The sequence below is a fragment of the Dermacentor variabilis genome, chromosome 1 (genome assembly GCF_050947875.1).
Source record: "Dermacentor variabilis isolate Ectoservices chromosome 1, ASM5094787v1, whole genome shotgun sequence".
In the NCBI taxonomy this organism is placed as follows: Eukaryota; Metazoa; Arthropoda; class Arachnida; order Ixodida; family Ixodidae; genus Dermacentor; species Dermacentor variabilis.
This window is the reverse complement of record NC_134568.1, coordinates 147,972,069-147,975,042: the sequence shown is the minus strand read 5'-3', so window position 1 is coordinate 147,975,042 and position 2,974 is coordinate 147,972,069. Positions and strand designations below refer to the sequence as shown.

General features: G+C 47.4%; 1 protein-coding gene across 1 annotated transcript; it reads right to left on the bottom strand.

The window, feature by feature from the left end:
• Positions 1-606: 606 nt before the first annotated feature.
• Positions 607-2,771, bottom strand: LOC142586113 (uncharacterized). The gene is made up of 3 exons (XM_075697372.1): positions 2,175-2,771; positions 1,287-1,449; positions 607-927 (listed from the first exon to the last, which is right to left on the bottom strand). Exons 1-3 carry the CDS (start codon positions 2,417-2,419, stop codon positions 622-624), a joined length of 714 nt encoding a protein of 237 aa, XP_075553487.1. The 5' UTR covers positions 2,420-2,771; the 3' UTR covers positions 607-621.
• Positions 2,772-2,974: the final 203 nt, after the last annotated feature.

The window sequence follows — 2,974 nt, the reverse complement described above, 5'->3', positions numbered from 1 at the left end:
ACAGTATTATCCTACTAGCATTGGTCGACCACAAGTATCGATTCAGATACTGCAATGTCGGTGCCCCAGGACGCTGCCACGACGCACATGTGTTTGGTGTTTCACGGCTGTCGAAGATTGTCAACAGTCCCCTTTTCAAAGCACCTGTTGCCGCAGTGGGTACCACAGCAGTCCCACCGATAATATTATGCGATCAAGCATTTCCACTAACCCCAAACCTCATGAAGCCATTTGGACACCGAACTGTCATCAGTGAAGCTGAAAGGAATTTCAACTGTCATTTATCTGGAGCAAGGAGGATAGTTGAAAACGCATTCGGAAGGCTAAAGGCCCGGTTCCGTTTCATTGCGAAAAGAATGGAGTGTTCTGTTGGCAATGCCCGTTTGGCTATACGAGCATGCTGCGTGCTCAATAACATTTGCGAGCACTTCAACGACAGTGTCCACCCACAGTGGTTAAGTGAGGTGCAGCAGTCCAATGCTACATTTCCACAGCCATCACGCAGAACAGAAGCTGAAATTGGAAATGCATCCGCCATCAGGACAGCACTTGTGGAATATTACAAGCGAAGGAACTGAACGCAAGAGTCCCAAGAATCAGCAACAATTGTGGAACACCATGTCAGTTTTTACTAAAAAACTTCAACATTGCATCTACAAGTTTCTCTTGCAACTTGAGCCCCTCTTTACGGAGATCCATTTCCATTTTGTGCGCATCAGCAAACTGCTCTCTCTGCCGTCGCTGCTCCTCAAGCATCCTTTCTTGAAAGTCGCCAGCCGGTTGCCTTCTCTTCCTGCGGGCACATTCGGAACTGCCACTTGCGAGGTTCCTGGATTCAACCTGTTGTACTGGCGACTCGGAAGGTGAACAATCTTCGGCGACGTCTTCACAAGAAGCAGAGCCGGAATCAAGCATGTCGAAGATCAGCTGCGTTTGAAGAAGGGATCCGAAATACATTGACCACATTAGTTGATGTGTGAAGCGGTAAACAATTAGTTCAGGGTTTTTACTTGCAAGAGAGCTGCCTCTCCTTGCGTGTATGTATTCACGTTTTTTTATTTTAGAGTCTGCATTTTTTTTATTCTCCAAACAGCGCACTGCCAAGCTTGCAAAATGAACAGCGCGTGAGCACAAGCAGAAATGAACCACAGTATTAACAAGAGCAGTCCGCTACACTGCAGGGTTGTGCAGATTATGGGCTTGGCAGCACAGCTGATGCTACATTATGTCTTGAAATTTAGTTGACTGTAATAAAGCATATATAGTCTCCACTATGCATTTCTTACTTCTTCGACGGAGGCAGTGCTGCTTGTTGTGCTCTCGCTGCACCCAGCCTCTTCCATTAAAGATGTATCGTGAACAGGCAGGGATCCTAGAAACCTATGGACTTCGGAGAAGAATGGCCAGCTCGGCGGTGATGACCCTGTTGTCATGTGTTTCAGGCAGCTCCTGGATAAGAAAACGAAAGAACTAAAATTTTATATACTCAAAATGTAAAGATATACACAGAGCAAAACGTTTGCCGATAGATACAAACGCGACTTGATGGTACAGAAAGCCTGAGAAGCGAAGGTAACCCTTTTTACTCGAAAAAATTTAAAGTTTCTCATGTTTTCTTGTCTGAGAACAACGCTTGCGCATGGTCCGAGAAAAATGCAAACCGTAGTCACATCTGCAGAAATGAAAACATGCAGACGACTTCCTGCTTCGTATTATATGTTGCCGTGAGAAGGCGTACAATATAATGTGAAATGCGCCTGTCCATAAGTTAAGGTTCCCGTTATCTTGTGACGAACGAAATCATGCTATTGACGACCTGCGCGGGTTGTCATTCTTCGCCGCATGTGAAGGCGAATTTGCGTTTACTCAGACCGACTCGCACTGTAAAGGAATTGCAGAAACAGCCTTTAGCGCGTCGTCGACTTTCGTGTGTGCAGGGCGCAGTTCAGCCCTGCAAAATTCGACGCTAGCTGAAATGAAGGGTCTCTGCCTTAAAACCTTCGTTACTACGGCTCCGTCCGCTAGATTAGGGTTCCGTCGCTGCCTACTACGGAAACAACGTTCGATGCTGAGGTCGCGACACCACAAACGAGAGCTTGCAGCTTGCGACCACAGCCTGAAGCCGCTTCAAGGTAAATTTAGCGCTCACAGCTTACTGCTGTGCTTTGTCTTACCTGTAGGTCTGTCCCAGGTTCTCTATCTTGCTGTGCACTTGCGCCTTTGTGCGAGGTACACCCATGCTCGTCAATGCTTGTGCAATGCCATCGTAAACGCCTCCGTTGTGCTTCTGCGCACGCAGCGAGGGCAGGTTGTCTTCCCATAACTTGATTAACGCCCAGGTGTCTCTCTCCGACCACTGTACCCGCGGTTTTCTTTGGCGTGCCGGAGGCTGTTCGTCGGTACCGCTCGCCGTAGCCATGGTCGCAGAAAATGGCGCGAATTTGCATCGTCTGTTAGCGTCACGTGATATTTTCGAACTGCTTACGAGAGTGCCGTGCAAAAAGTGCAAAACTGCGCCTACTTAAGGTTCAACGAAAGACAAAACCCTTTTTTGTGATGTGTACACTTGAAATAAAAATGCACTTTTGCTTCGTTTCTTTATTGCATGATAATTACTGGTGCCCACTGCGTTGGAGGCTACGCCTTTCCAGCCGTAAAAGAGATCGGTGATCTCCGGTTTCGGAAAAGACCGCTTCTGAAAAAGAGATTAAACTTTGGCGTGTGTCTGCGGATGCAACTCCTTTGTGTGAGATGTCTTTTTCTTCAAATGCCTTTAAAGTGCTCGTGTGACAGGGGTGTTACCCATTTCCTGCTCAGCAATTATTGTGGCAGGGCTTACGTTCAATAACTTTCTCCTGCATTCCGCCTAGCGAGACATTTCAGGCTCTGCTGCTTTCCTGACCTTTTCATTAGCTGGTGCACTTTCCGCATTATCCCCTGTAGGGCTGTAGGGTTGACGAATCCTCCGTCAAAC

Bases quoted from the DNA above. Each gene is read 5' to 3' on its own strand.
- LOC142586113 (XM_075697372.1), bottom strand. From the start codon at position 2,419: ATGGCTACGGCGAGCGGTACCGACGAACAGCCTCCGGCACGCCAAAGA. The intron at 1,450-2,174 runs GTAAGACAAAGC...TTTCTTATCCAG, and splicing joins AACCTGGGACAGACCTACAG to GAGCTGCCTGAAACACATGA. The intron at 928-1,286 runs GTAAGAAATGCA...CTTCAAACGCAG, and splicing joins GCACTGCCTCCGTCGAAGAA to CTGATCTTCGACATGCTTGA.